This window comes from Pongo pygmaeus, chromosome 6 (assembly GCF_028885625.2).
Source record: "Pongo pygmaeus isolate AG05252 chromosome 6, NHGRI_mPonPyg2-v2.0_pri, whole genome shotgun sequence".
NCBI lineage: Eukaryota > Metazoa > Chordata > Mammalia > Primates > Hominidae > Pongo > Pongo pygmaeus.
Window position 1 is genome coordinate 95,143,799 of NC_072379.2, and position 21,779 is coordinate 95,165,577.

At 37.3% G+C, this 21,779-nt stretch overlaps 1 protein-coding gene across 1 annotated transcript in view; it reads left to right on the plus strand.

The window, feature by feature from the left end:
• Positions 1 to 21,779, plus strand: part of PCLO (piccolo presynaptic cytomatrix protein) — a 403,634-nt gene that overhangs the window by 195,973 nt on the left and 185,882 nt on the right. The window contains exons 5-6 of the mRNA XM_054495632.2: positions 4,676 to 9,758; positions 10,126 to 12,140. Of these exons, the coding sequence (XP_054351607.1) occupies positions 4,676 to 9,758; positions 10,126 to 12,140 (7,098 nt within the window). The remainder of the gene's footprint in view (positions 1 to 4,675; positions 9,759 to 10,125; positions 12,141 to 21,779) is intronic.

The following is a 21,779-nucleotide window of genomic DNA, read 5'->3' on the forward strand; positions in this document are numbered from 1 at the left end:
ACAACTAAAATCCTAGTGTCTTCTCATTGTATTCCACTGAAGCACTTTGCATAGCTACTAGGGTATATGCACCCCACAGCGGAGACTCCTGTCTAAATGGCTTAGTTGGCTTTCTCAGCCTTCTGGAATCTGGCTCCAGCACAACTTTCAAGCAACCGCTAACATTCCCCATGGGGAGAAATTAAAGAAAAACAGCCAAATATGCCTTTGTGTGATTCCTGAACTTAGCTTGTGCTTTCTCCTTTCTGAACCTGTTGTCAGTTTTTCTATGTGCACTGATGCTGCACCTTCACATCAACTGTGTCAGAAAAAATCCCACCTGAACCTCCAGACCACTTTGCTAGCATGACTTCCATGAGTCTGCCCTTCTATTCCCTAGTGGTAGTCAGTTTTCCTGATGCAGAATTTTCTGCAATGATTAATTTCTTAATTAGTTTTTATTTACAGTCAAAACAATACCCTTAATTTACCTCTTACTATTCTGGCTGCTGTGTTAAGTACTTCCTTATACAATTATTGATAAGGTTAATATTATGATAGCTTTAGTAAAGATGGGGAAACTGAATTTCCATGCCCAAGATCACATAGCTGGAAGGCAGAAGTGCTAGAATTATAGTCCAGCTCTGATTACAAAGACTGTGCCCTCACCCACTGCACAAGATGTTTTTTCCTATGACACTTTTAGAATACTGGCTTTTCATTATTATAATTATCCATCTCTCTTAGCAACCCTCACTGCTATACCAAACACTTGATATAATATTTTACTCTATTTATATATGTGTATTATTTAATCATTAATCTAGCTGTCATTTGTGTCATTCAGATTATTATAGTACATTGTTTACATTTCTTTGTTGCCACATCATTTTATCACTTCATTCATTCCTATCTTTCAAAATGTTTGTTGTATAGCATTAAAATTAATCCTGAAGTATAACAATTTGAAAATTACATACACATTTTTAAATTTTTAGTTTAATATTTTAAAAGTCATATTGCTATAGAATTTTATCTTTTTACTTATATATACAAACAATACTGTTTAAATCTTTATTTGATATAGTACACTAAAATACTCTCCTCATAGAAACCAAACTTGGAACATTCTTTAGCAGGTACTTTTATTTCTGGTTAAAATGATATGAGGGTTAGTATTCAAGTTACATATAGCCAATAAGTGGCTGCCTAATCAGAAAGGATGAAAAATAATAATGTTTTCTGTAGTGAGAAGGACTCCCATAGTATAGCGCTTAGATGAGAGCATCCGATCCTTCACTCCAGGTCCAGTGAATTTTATTGGCTTAATTTTGTTTAGAGTGTTTCAAACACTCAAATCAGTAATCTGCATTAATGTAAACTTTATGTAAATTATTAAAGATTTGCATTCATTGTTTAATTTTAGCCCGTCAAAATAAATGGAAAATTAAACAAAAACAACACTGCATCCTTTCTTTGCACAGTTTTATATGTCATCTAGAATTCAGTTCTTTAATAATATTCAAAAAAAATTCTGTTTGCCTTCAATATGGAAGGCTTTTGTGAAAAGAGCAAAACCAAATTTGGCAGTGCAGATATGTCTTGGCACATTCTCCACCACTAGTGAAGGCCTCAAGATACACCACCATGGGAAGAGATCCAAATGGGGCTCCATTCGTCACTGCCTCTCACTGACCAGTCTCAGCTCAATAAATGACAGGGAGTTATTGTAAGGGAAAACAAAAAAAGCCTGGAGAGTAAACACTTTGCCAACTTGCCACCTTATAATATGCAAAAGTTATTTAGGGAAAAAAATCATTGCAGCACCACCACCGTAGGTAAACAATGAAGAAATCCTGTGAGGAGTGTGGAGGGAGGAGACCAGGCAGTGAGTGGGAGGAGGAATAAGTGGGTAGGACGTGGTGCTGAGTGAAGAAGAAAGGCATGAACACAAGGAAAAGGCACATAAGGGAGATTGTAGGGCTGGTATTTTGATATTTATGTATATTAATCTTCTGTCTAATGTCACTTAATTTCCCTTGTTACATTATATAAGTCTGGTCCTAATCTGTTTTGTGTAATATCAGTAGAACCTTCAGAATCCGTTATATAAAACTGTAACTTTTTAAATGGTCCTCTGAATTGTTACATATAACCATGGTCACATTTCTTTCATATTTGCATAGCTTTATGACATTGTTACATATTTTAATGTATGTAGACACAAAATAAAGAATACACATGGCCAGGCGCGGTTGCTCACGCCTGTAATCCCAGGATTTTGGGAGGCCGAGGTGGGCGGATCACGAGGTCAGGAGATCGAGATCAGCCTAACCAACATGGTGAAACTCGTCTCTACTAAAAATACAAAAATTAGCCAGGCATGGTGGCACACACCTGTAATCCTAGCTACTCAGGAGGCTGAGGCAGGAGAATGGCTTGAACCCAGGAGTCAGAGGTTGCAGTGAGCCAAGATCGAGCCACTGCACTCCAGCCTGGGTGACAGAGCGTGACTCCATCTCAAAAGAAATAGTAAGATGAAAAATAAGAATACACATGACATTATCAAAGTTTGATTGTGAAAGATCATTTTCTTGACATTTTATTCACAAGGAACTTAAGTACCCCACCCCCATCATGAAGGTGTTTACTGTAAGTCAGTAAAGGGAGGATGGGGCTAGGGCTAAAAAAAGATAAACAAGGAAGGACATAGAAATTGTATTGAATTCCAAAAAATGTGCTCTGGCATTTTCTGGGATGTAATGAAATGGAAATGTCTCTCAACTCTAACCATCCAGAAAGCATTTATTAGAAGGCAGCTTCACCATTGCTTGCCACTTCACTATGAGAAAGGAACTGAAATGAGTTAAGTGCTCGTCAACCCTCCTACTATAGTCTCACAACTGCAGATAAGAAATTCTTTACTGGAAAGACATTCAAATTAGTACAGTATAGTTAATTCTAGGTGCACACTGAAGAGTAGGCATTAGTTTTTGCACTAAAGTTGTTAAGAATATATCACACTCTCTTTTTTAATTGAGTAACATTGTAAATTCAGCAAAATCATTTTACCCTATTATATGCTCAGGATAGATCATTGACCATGCATAATAAAGGTATATATTTAGATGAAAATGAATGTAAAATCAGCATCAAGCCAACAATATTTATATTTGATAACTCTAACTAGAAAAAGGAGAAGAAAAGAAGGAGGGAGGGAAGGATGGGGAGAGGGAGGGAAGGATGGGGAGAGGGAGGGAGGAAAGGAAGGAAGGAAGAAAGGAAGGAAGGAATAAGGAAGGAAGGATGAAGGAAGGAAGAAGGAAGGAAGGAGGAAGGAAGGAAGGAGGAAGGAAGGAAGGAGTATGTTTGTTGTGCAACCTTACATCTGTTTACTTGGGCCATAGTTAGATCGGAAGAACTCATGCCAACGCACACTAAAAATATTGAGACAGTACAAGATACAGACTTAGTGGAATTTTGGTGGCCTCACAGGCTAGAATGAGCTGTAGCATGCTCTTAGGCAGCTGTTCCCCTAACCCCTCGTTTCTGTAGGCTGTGAGACTATTGTGACACTCTCCTTTAAACAGGACAACTAACTGAATCAGTTGTATTTTGCTCATATATATTTTTAATTAGCAAAAAAGTCTTTATGCAACAAGTCTCTATATTTAATTTTTATTTAAGGCCTCTCTGATTCTTGAACCTAAATTGTTGTCATGGCATCATCATAGCCCAAGAAAGGCAACAAGTTCAAGGTTGTGGTGTGTCGCTAAGGGTCCCAGATCTCTGGAAAGCCCATGCTCCCGCTCATGAAAGCTATTTATTGTTTAGGAAGCTGCTTTTCAAGATAAAACAAGATTTCAAAATCAGAAGGTATTTCTAAGTGACATTAGTGAAACACCTTTGAGATGAGATGCTGAAGATAAATGTGATTAACAGCTCTACAAAAATAACAGCTGGATATTTCTCTTTAACTGAACTGATGAGTCAGACCAATCATTGCATAACTTTTTCAAAGCACATAATTACTAAACATTCATTCCAAGTGATATAATGATATTAACAATAATACCAAGTATATATAGTGTTTCATAACTTTCAAAATGTCTTTTAAAAGCAGTGCATTGTTGGAATCATTTGACAAGAATGATAACAAAATTATTTGTGGTACATGGCATATATGTTATTATGGCATGTTACTTGCTTTTTTTTGTTTAGTAAATTCTCCAACATCCCTTACAACTTGCAGCCAGGCACAAAGCCCATTGTCTGATACTTTCTTGAACTTTACCTGACCTCATAATCCAAAAGTATAAATTATGTTAATAGAAAATTTATCTTTAAACGTCTTAATCACGATTTATAAACTTTATCCTAAAGCAAATTTATTGAGAAAAATAATCAGATTTTTGAGGGAAAATGACATTGAAATGTGAAAAGGTAGAGTATTTATGACAGAAGATCAAATGTCATTGAGAATTGACATTTAATGAAATTTAGTTTAAATGGAAACTAACCTTATCAATGCATATCAACAATATTTTTCTCAAACTTTTAAAAAATACTGACATATGGTTGAAAAAATTTTCCAAAATTATTTTTCAGTTCCTAATAGTTATTTAGTAGTAATGGAGAGGCCACGTTTTTAGTTTAACCGTGTTAAGTTTTCCTGTATCTTTATCTCCCTGCTTAGGAAAAGGAAGATGACAAATCAGACACCTCAAGTTCTCAGCAGCCTAAAAGCCCCCAAGGTCTGAGCGACACGGGATATTCTTCTGATGGAATATCAAGCTCACTTGGTGAAATTCCAAGTCTTATTCCAACTGACGAAAAGGATATTCTCAAGGGACTCAAAAAGGACTCTTTTTCACAAGAAAGCAGCCCTTCCAGCCCCTCAGATTTGGCTAAGTTAGAAAGTACAGTCCTATCTATTTTGGAAGCTCAAGCAAGTACACTTGCTGATGAAAAGTCAGAAAAGAAAACACAACCCCATGAAGTTTCTCCTGAACAGCCTAAAGACCAAGAGAAAACTCAGAGTTTATCTGAAACCTTGGAAATTACTATTTCAGAAGAGGAGATCAAAGAGAGTCAAGAAGAAAGGAAAGACACTTTTAAAAAAGATAGCCAACAAGATATTCCTTCCAGCAAGGACCATAAAGAGAAGTCTGAGTTTGTTGATGACATAACTGCTAGAAGAGAGCCTTATGATTCAGTTGAAGAGAGTAGTGAAAGTGAAAACTCACCTGTTCCACAAAGAAAACGAAGAACTAGTGTTGGCTCGTCAAGCAGTGATGAGTATAAACAGGAAGACAGCCAAGGATCAGGGGAAGAGGAGGACTTCATTCGAAAACAAATCATAGAAATGAGTGCTGATGAAGATGCTTCAGGTTCTGAAGATGATGAGTTCATCAGAAACCAGCTCAAAGAGATTAGTAGTAGTACTGAGAGCCAGAAGAAGGAAGAAACAAAGGGAAAAGGCAAAATAACAGCAGGGAAACACAGACGACTGACTCGAAAAAGTAGCACAAGCATTGATGATGATGCAGGAAGACGTCACTCATGGCATGATGAAGATGATGAAGCATTTGATGAAAGTCCTGAACTTAAATACAGAGAAACTAAAAGTCAGGAAAGTGAAGAACTTGTAGTTGCTGGAGGAGGAGGGCTACGCCGATTTAAAACAATTGAGCTCAACAGTACAATAGCAGATAAATATTCTGCTGAGTCATCACAGAAAAAAACAAGTTTGTATTTTGATGAAGAGCCAGAATTAGAAATGGAAAGCCTGACAGACTCACCTGAAGATAGGTCAAGGGGAGAGGGATCTTCGAGTCTGCATGCTTCCAGCTTCACTCCTGGTACATCCCCTACATCAGTATCATCACTTGATGAGGACAGTGACAGTAGCCCGAGTCACAAAAAAGGAGAGAGCAAACAGCAACGCAAAGCTCGGCACAGACCACATGGCCCTCTTTTGCCTACTATTGAAGATTCTTCAGAGGAAGAAGAATTGAGAGAGGAAGAAGAATTATTAAAGGAGCAAGAAAAGCAGAGGGAAATAGAACAGCAACAAAGAAAGAGTTCTAGTAAAAAATCAAAGAAAGACAAAGATGAACTTCGAGCTCAGAGAAGAAGGGAAAGGCCAAAGACACCACCTAGTAATCTCTCTCCCATTGAAGATGCATCTCCGACAGAAGAGTTACGTCAGGCTGCAGAAATGGAGGAGCTCCATAGATCTTCTTGTTCTGAATATTCACCTAGCATAGAATCAGACCCAGAAGGTTTCGAAATAAGCCCGGAAAAAATAATAGAAGTACAAAAAGTTTACAAATTGCCCACAGCTGTGTCATTATACTCACCAACAGATGAGCAATCTATTATGCAGAAAGAAGGTAGCCAAAAGTCGTTAAAAAGTGCTGAGGAGATGTATGAAGAAATGATGCATAAACCACACAAATACAAAGCTTTTCCAGCTGCAAATGAACGAGATGAAGTGTTTGAAAAAGAGCCTTTGTACGGTGGGATGCTAATAGAGGATTATATTTATGAATCTTTAGTAGAAGATACATACAATGGATCGGTAGATGGCAGTCTGCTAACAAGGCAAGAAGAAGAAAATGGATTTATGCAGCAGAAAGGAAGAGAGCAAAAGATAAGACTTTCAGAACAGATTTATGAAGATCCTATGCAGAAAATTACAGACCTCCAGAAAGAGTTTTATGAGTTAGAAAGTTTACATTCTGTTGTGCCTCAGGAAGATATTGTTTCAAGCTCTTTTATCATCCCAGAAAGCCATGAGATAGTGGACCTGGGTACTATGGTAACTTCTGCAGGAGAAGAAAAGCATCTACTAGATGCTGATGCTGCCTATGAAGAACTTATGAAGAGGCAACAGATGCAGTTAACACCTGGATCTAGCCCAACCCAGGCCCCCATTGGTGAGGATATGACAGAGTCCACCATGGACTTTGACAGAATGCCCGATGCATCTTTGACATCAAGTGTTCTCTCAGGAGCGTCTCTTACAGATTCGACCAGCAGTGCAACACTCTCTATCCCAGATGTTAAAATAACCCAACATTTTTCAACAGAAGAAATTGAGGATGAATATGTAACCGATTATACAAGAGAAATTCAAGAGATAATTGCCCATGAATCGCTGATTTTGACCTACTCGGAGCCTTCAGAAAGTGCTACATCTGTGCCACCCTCTGACACGCCTTCTCTCACATCATCTGTTTCTTCGGTCTATACCACAGATAGCTCTTCACCCATTACTACCCTGGATAGCATAACCACAGTTTATACAGAGCCAGTGGACATGATAACTAAATTTGAAGGCTCTGAGGAAATTTCTTCATCAACTTATTTTCCAGGCAGCATTATAGACTATCCAGAAGAAATAAGTGTATCTTTAGATCGGACTACCACACCAGATGGTAGAGCTAGTGCTGATCGTATTGTTATTTCCTTATCTGATATGGCATCTTCTATCGTAGAATCTGTAGTACCTAAACCTGAAGGGCCAGTTGCTGACACTATTTCTACTGACTTATCTATATCTGAAAAGGACCCAGTGAAGAAAGCCAAGAAGGAAACTGGGAATGGAATCATTCTGGAAGTTTTGGAAGCTTACAGAGATAAAAAGGAGTTGGAGGCTGAACTAACAAAAAGTAGCTTATCCGAAACCGTGTTTGATCACCCACCTTCTTCTGTAATAGCCCTTCCAATGAAAGAGCAGCTTTCAACCACATACTTTACATCTGGAGAGACCTTTGATCAGGAAAAACCTGCATCTCAGTTACCATCTGGCAGTCCTTCTGTTTCCTCTCTTCCAGCTAAACCTCGCCCATTCTTTAGAAGTTCTTCTTTGGACATATCAGCTCAACCTCCTCCCCCTCCTCCCCCTCCCCCTCCTCCTCCTCCTCCACCACCACCCCCTCCTCCCCCACCACTTCCTCCACCAACTTCACCTAAACCAACTATTCTTCCTAAAAAAAAGTTAACAGTTGCAGCTCCAGTGACTACAGCTACACCTCTGTTTGATGCTATTACTACTGTAGAGACCACAGCTGTTCTGAGAAGTAATGGATTACCTGTTACAAGAATATGTACCACTGCACCTCCTCCTGTTCCTCCTAAGCCATCTTCAATTCCATCTGGACTTGTATTTACCCACAGGCCTGAGCCAAGCAAACCTCCAATCGCCCCCAAACCAGTGATTTCTCAGCTTCCAACAACTACACAAAAACCAACAGATATACACCCCAAACCAACAGGCCTATCTTTAACCTCAAGTATGACCTTAAATTTAGTGACTTCAGCAGATTATAAATTGCCTTCCCCTACCTCCCCACTTTCTCCACACTCCAACAAGTCCTCACCAAGATTTTCCAAATCCCTCACAGAAACTTATGTAGTTATTACATTGCCATCTGAACCTGGGACTCCAACAGATTCTTCTGCTAGTCAAGCAATTACCAGTTGGCCCTTGGGATCACCCTCCAAAGATCTGGTTTCTGTTGAACCTATGTTTTCTGTATTTCCTCCTGTGACAGCTGTAGAAATTCCAATTTCTTCAGAACAGACCTTCTACATCTCTGGAGCTTTACAGACATTTTCTGCTACCCCTGTCACAGCACCCTCTTCATTTCAAGCAGCTCCTACGTCAGTTACACAGTTTCTCACTACTGAAGTTTCCAAGACTGAGGTTTCAGCAAGCAGAAGTACAGCTCCTAGTGTTGGTCTCAGCAGCATTTCCATAACAATTCCTCCAGAGCCTCTTGCTCTAGATAACATACCTTTAGAGAAGCCTCAGTATAAAGAAGATGGAAAATTGCAACTTGTTGGTGATGTAATTGATTTGCGTACAGTACCAAAGGTAGAAGTTAAAACAACTGATAAATGTATTGATCTTTCTGCTTCTACAATGGATGTGAAAAGGCAAATCACAACAAATGAAGTTTATGGGAAACAAATTAGTGCTGTCCAACCCTCTATTATAAATCTTAGTGTGACATCATCCATAGTGACTCCTATATCTCTGACCACTGAGACAGTGACCTTTGTCACATGCACAGCTAGTGCAAGTTACACTACAGGCACAGAAAGCCTAGTGGGTGTAGAACATGCAATGACAACACCACTCCAACTTACAAAATCAAAGCATGCTGAGCCCCCATACAGGATACCAAGTGACCAGGTCTTTCCTATAGCTAGGGAAGAAGCACCAATAAACTTATCTCTAGGTACTCCAGCACATGCAGTGACATTGGCTATTACAAAACCTGTCACTGTGCCTCCTGTTGGTGTCACAAATGGATGGACTGATAGCACCATATCCCAGGGGATCACTGATGGGGAAGCAGTGGATCTCAGTACAACCAAGTCTCACAGAACAGTCGTAACAATGGATGAGTCTACTTCAAGTGTGATGACCAAAATAATGGAAGATGATGAAAAACCCGTTGATTTAACTGCAGGGAGAAGAGCTGTGTGCTGTGATGTGGTTTATAAATTACCATTTGGAAGGAGCTGCACAGCACAGCAGCCTGCAACTACTCTTCCTGAGGATCGTTTTGGTTATAGGGATGACCACTATCAGTATGATCGATCAGGGCCATATGGTTATAGAGGGATTGGGGGAATGAAGCCTTCCATGTCTGACACAAATTTAGCAGAAGCTGGACATTTTTTCTATAAAAGTAAGAATGCTTTTGATTATTCTGAAGGAACTGACACAGCGGTAGATCTGACTTCAGGGAGAGTTACTACAGGTCAGTATGATGTGGCAGCAGACCTTTCCTTGAAATGTCATTATGGTGTTCCTCATCTTATTTCAGGATGAAAATGTGGCTTCTTTTCCAGTTTTGTTACTTTTTCTCTTTCTTTGGATGTTATAGCAGCATATTTTGGAGTACATGTGCGCTTTTGTTCCTTCATTTTTAAAAAAAATTTGTTCTGCTCAAAATCACCTGCATGTGCCTGCATGTTCAACATTGCTTTCATTCCGCATCTAATTAGGTTACCCTGTGGATTTGCATGCAGTCTCACTCATTATGTTCATCAAGATGAGAGGGTTTTCAAACTCAAAAAGCATCATTCATTCTGGGAACTGGACTATAACTCTGCCCTGTATTTCAGGTGAGGTAATGGATTATTCAAGCAAGACTACAGGTCCATATCCAGAAACACGACAAGTCATTTCTGGAGTTGGGATTAGTACCCCACAGTATTCCACAGCAAGAATGACACCACCACCAGGACCCCAGTATTGTGTGGGGAGTGTTTTGAGGTCATCTAACGGTGTTGTCTATTCTTCAGTAGCAACTCCAACACCCTCTACATTTGCTATCACCACACAACCCGGCTCCATTTTCAGCACCACAGTGAGGGATTTGTCTGGTATTCATACGGCTGATGCAGTGACTTCATTACCTGCCATGCACCATAGCCAGCCAATGCCTAGATCATATTTTATAACAACAGGTGCATCTGAAACGGACATTGCAGTAACTGGTATTGATATCAGTGCCAGTTTTCAAACTATTACTATGGAGTCTCTTACTGCTGAGACGGTAGACTCTGTTCCCACTTTAACCACAGCATCCGAAGTGTTTCCTGAAGTGGTGGGAGATGAAAGTGCTCTTTTAATTGTCCCTGAAGAAGATAAACAACAGCAGCAGCTAGACTTGGAGCGTGAGCTCCTGGAACTGGAGAAAATTAAGCAACAGCGCTTTGCTGAGGAATTGGAGTGGGAACGTCAGGAAATTCAAAGGTTCCGAGAACAAGAAAAGATCATGGTTCAGAAAAAGTTGGAGGAGCTGCAGTCTATGAAGCAACACCTTCTCTATCAGCAAGAAGAAGAACGGCAAGCCCAGTTCATGATGAGGCAGGAGACATTAGCTCAGCAACAGTTACAGCTTGAGCAGATCCAACAGCTGCAACAACAGCTTCACCAGCAGCTGGAGGAGCAAAAGATTCGGCAGATCTACCAGTATAACTATGACCCTTCTGGAACTGCTTCTCCACAAACCACTACAGAGCAGGCAATTTTGGAAGGTCAGTATGCTGCTCCGGAAGGCAGTCAATTTTGGGCAACTGAAGATGCAACCACCACAGCTTCAGCTGTTGTGGCAATTGAAATACCACAAAGCCAAGGATGGTACACCGTTCAATCTGATGGTGTTACTCAGTACATTGCCCCACCTGGTATCCTGAGCACTGTTTCAGAAATACCTCTAACAGATGTTGTTGTAAAAGAGGAAAAACAACCCAAAAAGAGAAGTTCTGGAGCTAAAGTCCGAGGACAGTATGATGACATGGGAGAAAATATGACAGATGATCCCCGAAGTTTTAAAAAGATAGTGGACAGTGGTGTACAAACGGATGACGAAGATGCCACAGATCGGAGCTATGTGAGTAGGAGAAGGAGAACTAAAAAGAGTGTGGATACAAGCGTCCAAACTGATGATGAAGATCAGGATGAGTGGGATATGCCTACTAGATCAAGGAGGAAAGCTCGTGTAGGGAAATATGGTGACAGCATGACAGAGGCTGACAAGACCAAACCCCTTTCCAAAGTCTCCAGCATAGCAGTTCAAACGGTAGCAGAGATATCTGTGCAAACTGAACCAGTTGGAACCATAAGAACACCCTCCATACGGGCACGAGTGGATGCCAAGGTAGAAATAATTAAACACATTTCAGCACCTGAAAAGACTTACAAAGGGGGCAGTTTAGGATGTCAAACAGAAGCAGATTCAGACACACAAAGTCCTCAATATCTGAGTGCCACATCTCCACCCAAAGACAAGAAACGCCCAACACCTTTAGAGATTGGTTATTCATCTCACCTCCGGGCAGATTCCACAGTACAGCTGGCTCCTTCCCCACCCAAATCCCCCAAAGTCCTTTACTCACCCATCTCACCACTTTCACCAGGCAAAGCCTTAGAATCAGCCTTTGTACCTTATGAAAAACCCCTCCCTGATGATATAAGTCCACAGAAAGTACTGCATCCAGATATGGCTAAAGTTCCCCCAGCAAGTCCTAAGACAGCCAAGATGATGCAGCGTTCTATGTCTGACCCCAAGCCTCTGAGTCCAACAGCAGACGAAAGTTCCAGGGCTCCTTTTCAGTATACCGAGGGCTATACGGTAAGAGTGATTCTTTTCAGTTGGAAGGCAATGGATGAGTTATTAATCATGTGTTTTCAGACTTTTAGGAGGCAATCAGGCTCCTAGTACCTTAGAAACCTAATACTAGATTAGAGTGAAGATTATTGCCTTAGAAATTTACACTATATATGTGTATATGTGTGTGTGCGTGTGTGTGTGCATGTGTGCGTGTGTGTGTGCCTGTGTGCATGTGTGTGCGTGCATGTGTGTGTGTGCGTGTGTGTGTAGAAAACCATACATTCACTTAAACATACCAAAGAAAGAAAACACATTATGTGAAGCAAAATGAGTTTATTATTTTAAGACAATGAAATTGAAAGTCTTATATCGAAATCTCCCAAATATCAACTGTAGCTGTGATTTCAGTAAACATAATTAATATTCATTTTCAGGCATGATAGGAAACGTTAAACAGATAATGCAAAAGGTGACTATGAATTTAGACCATGGATATTTATTGGGAAGACTCTTAGAGATTATCTGGTCAGTATCCTCTTCATCCAGCCGGAATGTTTTCATTAGAAGACTTGGAACACTTACTGGTCAAAAGAGAACATTTCTGAGGCAGGCAGATAAAAGTAATATAATCATCATAGTTCATCCATGCTTATTTTATTTCTGGCAACTTTATTAATCTAAACTCAGGTAAACCTTAGTCCTAGTGCTCACAGAAGCAAAAATAATTTTTCATGTTTCTTTGAATAATATAAATTAATTATTTTCAAATATATAGGTATGCTTCAAGGGGAGAACATATACAGATGTATCTATGAAGATCTCTATAACAGAGAATAAGAAATGTGGATAATCAGCTATAAAGCAGACATTTCCTACTTAAGAAAATCTAATATACATAACTATTCAGAAAGTGATTGATAGATATAATAGCTTAATTTAGAACAAGACTTCTGTTCAAATTAGAAGTTCCCCTAATGCATGATTACTGAGCTCTAGGTTTTGAACCCTGAAGTTTCTAAGCAGGTTTTTCTGAGATGGTGTTACATTTCCATTGACCCATATATGTTAAACACTGGCTGTGGGCTGAAAAATATGTCACGATATATGACTGTAAGTCTACTTGTAGGTATGTAGACATCAATGGTCATAATAGTAAATTATAAATTTATTTATGTTTTCTAGTTTTCTAGTAGAATTGCGTTATTACGGGTTTTTTTTTTTCTCAAGTAGTATAACCTAAAAGTAAAACTGTCTTCATGTCAAGGAGAGAGGTAATAGCTAGAGAGTCAGGAAACCTCTGTTGTATTGAGATTTCATCCAGTATACAGAGAATTATTTTATGCATAGTGTTGTTTCTAGAATTTAATCTATTAATATAGTTGAAAAGTGAATTTTAAGTTAGTTATACAATGTGTAGGTATATCTTTTTATAGGTTTGGCCTAGAAATTCACTGAAAGAGTTATGTGAACAACTTTGAAATATGATTTTTGGCAGTATTTTCAAAGTAATAGTGAAGACTTCTGTTATTAGAACAGGCTTTCCAGGTGGAATATTGACTGTTTACATAATATGTATCCCTGTACCCTTAATTCAAATGAGCTCAGCTTAAAAAGAGCCTCAAGTTATCAGTATTTTTTTCCTCACCAAGTATTCACTTTGGATTTGGAAATGTATCCACTTGGAAATTGATACAATGGGTTGTAAAGGTTGTATTACTGCTTGTGTCAGCAATATTGATAAGCTAATCATAAAGGAAGTTGAGTAGAATTACCAAGTAATCCCCAGAATCTGAAAAACCCTAGTTGTTTTGAGCCTGAAAGCACAATTCAGTGGTTCTTTTTTCCAGTTGGTCAAATTAAATGCATACTTTAATATGGAATAGTTGTATACAAATTCAAAGGTATTGTCTTATTACGTGCACAAGTAGATCATTTTATACACAGGCAGTGTCGTTAACACTCTAGAGACTATGAGTCTAAGATGTGAATTTTATAATTTCTAGGCAAATGTCTAGACATACTTTGAGTCTATTTTAAAGTAAATAAATTAATTTCTTAATTATGAGTGTGAATTACTAAGTATTAACTATACTAAAAAAATAATTTTCTTAGGGATATTCATAGTGATGTGAATTAAAGAAGGCTAGCTCAGTAGTTTACAGGTTATTAATTTTCACAGACCAGTAAGATTTTAAAAACTTCCACCACTTAGTAGGCGCTGAAACAACACAGTGACACATCTAATACAGTGTAAAAGATAAATTTTATACTCTATCAGATTCTGAATCAATCTGTCCTCCTCCTGAAAGTGTCAGGAGAGGTTGCAAAGAAGAGGTCTGAGTCATGAAGACTGAGACCTCTGCTGGACTATGAAGAGAATAATGGAGGTCATTGTAACTAGAGGGAATAAATGGACAAAGTTTCAGATTGATGAACAGACATAAAGCAAAGAGGAGGAGAAAAGGGTTTACAGTAAATACAAACAGAAAGGCGACGGAGGGCCAGGTCACTGGAGATCTAATCTGCTGCCTTACAAAGTTTGGATTTACTTCCTGTGGCTATGAGGATCATAGACCAGAGCCACCATCATCTTTTATTTACAATGTGCACAGCCCTTAGGCTCCTTCTACACTTCCCTTTACTGCCATCAGTTCTCTAAACAGCACCTAGAGTGATTTTCTAAAATGTACATCAGATTATGTTACTTGCAGCACAGTTTAAACTCTATTAGGATCTCATCAAATTCAAAATATATTAGAAATTTCTTAACAAGGCTATATATGATGTGATCCCTGCTTCTTTCATGACCTCATTGGTCGCTCTCCAGACTTTCTCCCCTCCTCACTCTGCTCCGACCACAGGCCGTGCTGTTCTTTGGATGTGCCAACCGCGCCCCCACCCAGGGCACAAGTCTGTGCCTCTCTCTCCCCAGATATACGTATGCTGACTCCTACATACAGATTTCTGCTCAAATTTTACCTCCACAGAGTTTTCTTAATTTGTTCTCTAAAGAAGTCTACTTATTACTATAAATCTCTATTTCTGCCTCTAAATTTGTATATATTACTTATTAAATACATTATATTGTGTATTTAATTGAATATTGTCTTTCTTCTCCAGTAGAATATAAGCTCTACAAGAGCAAGAATTTTGCTTCTCTTGCTGCTATAGTCCTAAATGCCTGAATAGTGCCTGGCGTGAAGTAGGTGCTCAAAATTTATTGAAGAAATTTGTTAAAGGGAAGATTATAATCATAGAAGGAATGGTATAAGATTTATATTGAAAAGACTCTGGCTGCTTATCTTTTCATTGCCGTACTTGGACAATGAAATTTTAGCAAGTTTTGTTGATAATCTAAGTTAATATGTCCTTTATTTAAAGTATTACTTTCACTTTGTTTATTTTTATATGGGCATCCGAAACACTGAATACAGGTTGAATGGTGTTTAGCTATTAGCAAGCCCAGCCACCTTACAGATAAGACAAGTCCCAGAGTAGGCTAGTGATTTTATGATGGCCCCTTACTAAACCCGTGCCCTGACTCTACACTTCATAGTTCTTATCCTTTTATTAGTTTCTTCTGAGGCGTATTAAACATTTCCTAATTATTTATTCTTAATTCAGTGTCATGCTTGATTTTTTTTAATCTTGGCATTTCCTCTTCTGTCCTTAAAATTCCAGTTTAAATCTCCATCAATTAGGTTTATACATTTTTAAAATTCAATTCTTGCTTGTTTTCACTCATTACCTTATTCATTACTCTTTTCCAGACATGTGATGAACTGTAAAGATACAGGATGAATCAGAGAGGCAGGTTTCATGCTTGACTTCCTACCACTAGGATCATTTTGTTCTTATTGCCCATGCATTGTATCAGTTTGCTAGCGCTCTCGTAACACAGTACCACAAACCGGGTGGCTTAAACAACAGAAATTTATTCCTTCTGTATGTGTCTACCTCTGTTCCCAAATTTCCCTTTTATAAGGATACTACCATATTGATTTAGGCCTACTCTAATGACCTCATTTTAACTTGATTACCTCTGTAAAGACCGTATGTTCAAATAGGTTGACATTTTGAGATATCAAGGGTTAAGACTCCAATATATCATTTTTTGGAGGAGACAAAATTCGACCCATAAAATATATCCAAGCACTATATTGTACTTTTTGTTTGCTCACAGCCAAATATGGAATGATATTTAATTTGTTTTGGGTATTTTTCAAGACTCTGTCAGTCTGATATCACATTTTATTTGTTGACATTTACATAACCAGACAGTTTTATCTTGCAGCCTACTTACACTTACAAATTTAATTGTTTAGCTCTGAGTAAAAATGGAAAAACATTACCACCTGTTTCCTTAAATCTTTCACTTTACTCCACAGAAAAAAAAAAAATCCCAGAGATACAAACACAGTCAGAATTTATTTCTTCTGGGTTTAAGCTTGCTCCCTAGATATGACTTAGTAATACTGTATTTTCATCATGATTTAACAAAAGCACAGGAAGAAGTGTACATTTTAATGAAAGGTAGCATGTGGACAGTGATTTTTATTAATTTATCAGTAGAACTCTTCTTCATTTGGAATGTTTTATGTAAGAGAGAGTTAAAAATGGGTAGAATCAGAATGATCAAAAGTTTATTTGTAAAGATTACGTGAATAAGGTTTATTACCTTCCCATCACCAAGTCTGGCAATTGTAGATATCCAGTAATGTGGATTCTCTTTTTCTCAGATGGACATTTGGCAAATATCTGTGTTTCTTCAGGAAAAAGTCATCAACTATCATTAAAGAGCTTTACTTTACGGGCTGGTAGAAATAATTCTCAAAAGTTCCGGTAACTGTATCTTTCATGTTCTTTGGAGTATGTAATGTTGCTTCTCTGGAAATTTCCGATTCCTATGCTTGGTAGCCATTTTTGAATTTATTTTTTTGAGTCATGAGGTCTTCTTGACTGACCTGTTTTAAATTAGTACTCTATCTCTATGGCCTTCTTTATTTTTCTCCATTTTGCCTATCATCTTCTAAGATATTATATCTGTTTTTGTTGTTGTTATTTTATTTATTGTTATTTTATTTATTGTTATTAAAATTTATGGGTTTTTGTTTAATATCTGTACTGCTATATACCCAGTGTCCAGAAAGATACCTGACTCATAATAGGTGCTCTATAATAATAATTTAACTTGATTAATTAATGAGTCAAAAGACCTCTTTATCCATCAAATAATTTTCAATTTTGCAGGATTCATAAATCCCTCACTCCCACATGAAACAAAAAATAAAAACAAAGCAAAAGCTAACAAAACCATATTCATCCTCCCACTATTCATTTTGTGTAATTCAATGTTACTTTTTTTTTTTTGTATGGATTCTCGCTCTGTTGCCCAGGCTGGAGTGTAGTGACGCTATCTCACTTCACCTCCAACTCCCGGGTTCAAGTGATTCTCCTGCCTCAGCCTCCCGAGCAGGTGGGATTACAGGTGCTTGCCACCCCGCCCAGCTAATTGTTTGTGCTTTTTAGTAGAGATGGGGTTTCACCATGCTGGCCAGGCTGGTCATGGACTCCTGACCTCAGGTGATCCACCCGCCTCGGCCTCCCCGGGTGCTGGCATTACAGACGTGAGCCCCTAGCCCAGTGTTACAATTTTTACTTCTGTTTCCTCTGTGCTTTTCTTCCATTTCGTACATGGACCACACTATACTTTCTCCATTTATTTCCATCTAGTATTTTTGTGTATCTATGGATTATCTCTAGTACCGTGTTTATGAGGATTCCATAAACCAGAGCTCCAAAATGCCTTCCTTACACCCTTTCTCTTTCTTCTGCACAATGAGACTGATTTACATCCTACCCCAGATGATCAATAACTTCAATCAGGAAGTTTAGTGTAGCATGCTCTCTACAGAGTTGGGGAGAAAAGTGACATTATCTATTGCATAGCAATGTAAATTCCAAGAATTGGTTTAGAGCTAGAAGGTACCTAATTTAATTCGATTTATCTCTCTTAAAGTATAACATTTTTCTTAGTGATTTTTCTATCAAAAAATTAGTTTGTATATTTCAGAAATATCACATTTTGGCAATGATAGTACACACTACTTTTTGTGCTAAAAAAATTAGCTACAATTAAAATGTTATCACCTCTCTGTGGCCTTAAAAGTACATAGACTATTAATTGTTGAAGCTATTTTGTCCCCTTAGACTTGTTCAACAACTTTAGAAAGTTTTTAGTAATAGGCAAACTTCTTATTAAAATCTTTTTGTTCTAGTGTTTAAGCCAGGATCCTATTGCAAAGCAGATGGCATTCATGAGCTGATTTTTACAAGAATATGCTTTGCTTCACTGATTGCTGTTTTGATAGCTATTTTTAAAATTTTTGGAATCCTTCAATGTCTATTTCTGAAAGTAATTTCCATAACCTAAATTGAGAAATTGTATTTCTGTCAATTCTTCCAGAGTATAATGATTTAAGAAATAATGGCTCTGGTGGCCAAATGTGATTTGAATAATAATAATATTTATTAGGGGTTATTTTTCATTATTCTCTTTGAAAAGCAATATAAGAAAGCAGTCTACTAAAACTAACTTTAAAACTGTTTTATAATGGTGGTATTTATGTATGTCAGAAAAAAATCATATATTAAAGATTAGCTTTGTAAATAATAGAAGCCTCATCTTTCTATAGCTCTTACCTTCTTCATTACTAATGATTTTCTCATGATATTTCTTCTTGATTAAAATATTGCATTTTAACATCCAACTGTTTTAAAATTAAAATACAAAGTATTTTGAAGTATTTTTCAAAATAAATGGCAGTAAAATAATTTATGGTCATTAGTAATTGGAAAGATATTATTTAAAAAATCAATTAAAACAAATGTACACAGATATACAAATGTCAATCAGTCAAAACCAGAAAATTTTTAGATTGATCTCAGCAATTTAGTATTCGGTAGTTAACATTCCTATTCACTATAATAAATATCTAAGGATTAATTTCAAAAGAAAACTTTTTATAAAGAAGGAAAAGATTTTCAGAAAAAATCAAATCATTTGTGTTATCCTTTCCAGAATCCAAATTTCAAAATATGCAAATTAACATGACTGTAAGAAACAAATTATATTCTTATTGTTCATTGAAAGACTTCTGCCAAAAGCGTAAAACTAAATATTATGATATGCCAGTTTAACATGGGAGAGTTCTGACTTAATAGAGCGTTGAGTATTACTGAAGCAGTTTAAAACCACAGCACTATTTAACAGTAATTAGCTTCCTATGTATTTCAGCATATTAGTGTCTTAACAGTTCACTACTCTTTCTACTTTGAACAGTTGTGTACTTTATAACTGACTCAAGCAACGATGTGATCTCAGCTGATTGCAACCTCTGCCTCCCAGGTTCAAGTGATTCTCTTGCCTCAGCCTCCCGAATAGCTGGGAATACAGGCACCCGCTGTGATGCCCAGCTAATTTTTGTATTTTTAGTAGAGATAGGGTTTCACCATGTTGGCCAGGCTAGTTTTGAACTCCTGACCTCAAGTGATCCTTCAGCCTTGGCCTCCCAAAGTGTTGGGCTTACAGGCATGAGCCACTGTGCCCAGCCACACTTTTGTATATCTGTTTAAATTTCTAAACATTACTAATTATTTAGGATTCTATATTATGCTAGATTAACTCTTACTGGAAAAAATGAGTAAACAACTAAAAGGATTATAATATAAAAATTTGGAAAAGTTTTGGGTATATTTTGAGATATAAGGTATGTGACATCACAATTCTAATACTTGTTTGACACTTTCTTAACATATTTAATATTATACCTTATTGATAGGCATATATGCATATACATACATACATTAAAACGATACTTTTATAGTCTCATATAACTAATAAAATATTTTCACATGCAGTTGCTTGGTTGTGATCCAAACCACTTGTTTTCTGTAGGCATTATGTTTCTTTTATTTCATATTTTAAAGAAGAGGCATGTGAAGCCCAGATCAATGTCCTTTGCACACCTGTACCTACCCAACATCAATTTTATTTGCACTAAATAAGACCCCAGTATTAACAGCTTTTTTTCTACTGGTACTATTATGTATTGTGAATTATGTGTAGAGTTTTAATTAGGAGAGAACTTGAACAAGTGTGGTGTGGTAAGTTGAGTCTTTTACTAAATGTTTTAAGTTATTTTTTAAAAATGTGGGTACATAGTGGGTGACTATGGACAGTAACAACGTAATTGTATATTTTAAAATTACATAAAGAAGGTAAGGTGAGTCTTAGATGAACTGGCTAAATAAACTGAGATTCTTTAGCCTGAAGCTTTAAACAGCAAAGGGATTTTCTTCTATTTTAATTTCACCTAAAGAACAAGTTGCAAAGAATCCAAATTAAAGCGTTAAAAAAAAGCTTAATGATTGAAAGCAATATAAGAAATCATTTGGGCACAGTGGCTCAAGCCTGTGTAATCCCAGCACTTTGGGAGGCCGAGGTGGGTGGATCACAAGGTCAGGAGATCGAGATCATCCTGGCTAACACGGTGAAACCCCGTCTCTACTAAAAATACAAAAAATTAGCCAGGCGTGGTGGTGAGCACCTGTAGTCCCAGCTACTTGGGAGGCTGAGGCAGGAGAATGGCATGAACCCGGGAGGCGGAGCTTGCAGTGAGCCGAGATCTCGCCGCTGCACTCCAGCCTGGGCGACAGAGAGAGACTCTGTCTCAGAAAAAAAAAAAAAAAAAAAAAAGAAATCATTAATGCAGATTATAGAACTGATGTCTCAGTATATTTTTGGCTAAAAAAAAAAAAAGGAGTACTTCTAATTTTATAAAATGGCAAATAAAAGCTTAGCCTGTGAAGAATGATAAATAACTCTCTTGAGGGAGTAAAAGTTCATTAAAAATAGATTTGAAGCTAAAGATGATTATCCTTGCCATTCCCTCTTCCTTTCTTTCCAATCAAATGATTAAATATAAATGTGTGAAAAAATACAAATATTGTTTTAGCTCTCCAATAAATCGTTTTAACTACATGAATAAATTAATAGTTTGGATCAAATCTAAATTTCTGATCCATTAGAAAGTACTAATTAATGTTCATTGTAAAGAGTTTCAAAATACTTTATCAAGGAGTCAACATCACAACATTAATTTTTCCTTTTGACATGAATAAATGTGCATAAATTTATCCAGTGTGACACATATTAAAATGATAGAAATCATTCTGATAAAAACAACAATGGTGTCGTATTTAGAAAAACCTCTGCTGGTCCTTTCAATCAGTTCACTTGTGGCAGGAGTCGAGCCTATAAATGCTCACTGAACTGCACACCAACTAACAAGCTCAGATTTCATTGATTATCCATTTGGAAAATTATCTAATCGGCCATTCATTTATACATCCATTCTCATGGCATTGGATGTGTAGAGAAATGAGAATTGAAAGGAAAAGTTAACCTCTTAAAATGACATTTAGTAAAAATGTTTTCATTTTAATACAAGTCCATAGGCTTTAACTTCTAGAGGACTGAGTAAAATATTTCTTGTCCCTGATTTAATTTAATTTACCATCTTTTAATCAAAAGTGAATAGTATTGTCTTCTAAAGAACTAAATGTTTCTGCAGTTTACATGAAATAAAGGCCATGTTC